This window comes from Arachis hypogaea, chromosome 12 (assembly GCF_003086295.3).
Source record: "Arachis hypogaea cultivar Tifrunner chromosome 12, arahy.Tifrunner.gnm2.J5K5, whole genome shotgun sequence".
NCBI lineage: Eukaryota > Viridiplantae > Streptophyta > Magnoliopsida > Fabales > Fabaceae > Arachis > Arachis hypogaea.
In genome coordinates this window covers 51,713,544-51,716,415 of record NC_092047.1, presented here as the reverse complement: position 1 = coordinate 51,716,415, position 2,872 = coordinate 51,713,544, and the positions used below count along the sequence as shown (strand labels likewise).

Genomic DNA, 2,872 nt, shown 5'->3' with positions numbered 1-2,872 from the left:
TAGTACTTAATTAATGCTGAGAATAAAATGAAAAGTTTCAATCGGAAAGTCCACTGTGTTAAGGATAAATTATATCACCCTACCTTGTGGTTAAAATATACTAGCCACAATATCTAAAAGAATACACTAATTTCTCTAAAATTAGGTTATTTGACAATTCACATCCCTATATTTTGTAAAATGCCACTCTTTCAAACTACTTTCATATTTAACATTTGTAAATAGCTAACGAAATACAACTTGACTAGCATTGAAGAGTGGGTAAATTTGTTAGTATTCTTAAAAGGGTGGAAATAAATTTTACTCAAGTGGTCAAAGTTGATGTCAGAAAGAAATGTAATTGCACATATACAGCCATGCTATAGAAAAAATCTTATTTTGAGCATGATACCTTCAACTCTGCTATCTCTTGTTCTCGTTTTGCAAATGTTACAATGAACGCAGCTTCCTTTTTCTTTGCCTTTTCAAGCTGATAACAATAGATATATGTCAATGGTCAATGATAATTGATAATTAATCAATGGATAGTGAACTACATCAACAGAAAAAAAGGGCAGATTAGATTCTAAACCTGCTCTCTTAAAGACTCTTCTGAGGATTTCAGGGCCTGAAGATAATCAAGCAACATTTTGGGCTCTGGAAAGAACAAAGGTTAACTAATAGTTCACGGATAAATTTATAACAAAAAAAATAAAGCAATTGTGTACAAAGAACTAAAACTTGAACAATTAAAATGCAGATGTATATCACAATTAACATGCCAAAGACAAGGAACAAACTAACCAGGAGTGGCACCAGCAGGTACACAAGGCTCGTTTTGAATTGAAGAATGCCAACTTTGAATCTCAGATTTAGCAGCCTCAAGTTCATTCTGGAAAATACACTGATCAAGTCAATAGTTATAAATGAAGCCTTGTCATTGATAACCAATCATGAATTTATCTCTTAAATTACATGAAATGTAACTAAAGTCCACTTTTAACATGACAACATATAGCAAATAAATAAAATAGTAAAAAAATAGAATAATAAATATTTAGACAATAATGTGTGCACAAGAAAGATAATGGTAGCAGAAGGGGCAAATTCCAATAATGGAAGAAAACGTACTTGGCACGTTGCAAGTGTATCCTTACAGTTCTGAAGGCTGTCAATAACAAGATTCGAAAGAATGAAAGGAAAAAGAAGGGTTAGGCACAAACTAATGTTGTTAATAGTAACTATACTTAAATGTAACAGGTAGCGCATGTAGTGATCTTTTGTGTATCAGCTTATCATCAAAGAGTAAAGCTTTCTTCAATAGTAGCAAAGGCTAATTGCATACCAAACGTTTCTCCATATTGGCTCTTGATATAACATTCTGCACAAAATCAAAATCTGACTCTTTACCAGTCTGCTGAATATATGCAGCACGAGCAGCTAAAACATCTCATATTTGTTCCTTAAACCTGGCATTGAAGAAATGGATTTCTGGTACACTCTTTTACAAATAGGAGTCATAATTCAAGGTAAATCAAAGTATACACTATAAATAATCCAACTGTGCAAATTTAATGGAAATTATTATTAGTGTAAACCTGTACTAAGATCTATACCACTATCTTAGCTATCAATATAACTTTTTCTACATAAACAGATTTTCTTATATGTTTCCAAAATCGATATAGTTGAAGGAGGAGGACTAGAGGCACATGACCAGAGGACCAGAGATTTTCTTACATTTGATGACTCTATTAAGACAAAAAATTACAAGTGCTAAATAAATTACATGTGATTTAGCAAAGTCGGCTGGGAAATTCAACAGTATTACAGATAAATTTCTTTAACCCATGTTGCAACACACCACTGATTTGGACCTTCCACCTAAAGCCTTATCATGTGCCATTTTTATTTGGTTCCATTCTAATCTGTAACTAACAGAACAGGTCAACTGACGCAAACAACTCAGACATGACAGATTAGTTCAATTGCAAGAAAGAACAATAAGTCAATTAGTTGAATTGACCTGTGCACTGATTCAATCAACAGAGTAGCAAACACCTAAATTTTAACTAGAGAAACTGTTCCAATTTTTTAAATACTTCCTCACCTCTCCCTGGAATTAAGTTCATCACCTAAACATAATCTCAAGATAAAATAGAAAATCCATAGCACCAAAATGATAGCCAACAAATAACAGCGGCTAATTGTTTCATAGCATCTGTGAAACCAACCAAAATGCAAGGAAAATTATAAAGCCTCAACTATAGACAATAACCTTTATTCATTCTCTATTAGTCACAAATGTTCCACCTTTCTCAGGATTTTGTGCTGTCAGCTGCACTCCATTCAGAAGAGGACCTATAAAGAGTGATATCTGGTTTCCTTTAAACTCTTTATATATACAAAGCATCCCAATTATACTCAACATAATAAGAGTCATAAACAAATAAACTTTAAAAAAGGGAAAATGATGGAAAAGAAAGTTGTTCTCACCGTTGTGCTAGAGCTTTCAAATCTTCGTGCAGTATTAATGTATAGATGCCTTCCTAGAATATTTACTTGAACCTTTGTATATAAACTAAGTATTGTTGTGGTCCATACTGACAACGCCATTCTTGTAAAACCTAGAGAAAAAGAAAATACAGTATAAAAATACATTGTAATAATGGAATTTCATTGTATCAAAATCTGAAAGAAAATATAGTAAAAAATTCAAATACTCACCATCGGTGTTAGATTTGAAGGGAAGAAAAAGACGCTGAATGAGGATTAGGGTTTGTCCTCGTAAAAGAGGGGAAGAGAAGGGATAGCACGGGAACAATGATGATTGATGACGACGAGAGTGATAGAAGTCCCAAAGGTGTTGATGATGGAATAATGCGGTGGATGA

At 33.0% G+C, this 2,872-nt stretch overlaps 1 protein-coding gene across 1 annotated transcript; it reads right to left on the bottom strand.

Moving 5' to 3' along the window:
- LOC112730033 (FKBP12-interacting protein of 37 kDa-like) lies at nucleotides 1-1,248 on the bottom strand. The gene is made up of 4 exons (XM_029291063.2): nucleotides 1,111-1,248; nucleotides 784-871; nucleotides 572-636; nucleotides 1-469 (listed from the first exon to the last, which is right to left on the bottom strand). Exons 1-4 carry the CDS (start codon nucleotides 1,246-1,248, stop codon nucleotides 374-376), a joined length of 387 nt encoding a protein of 128 aa, XP_029146896.1. The 3' UTR covers nucleotides 1-373.
- Between the last annotated feature and the right edge of the window lie 1,624 nt (nucleotides 1,249-2,872).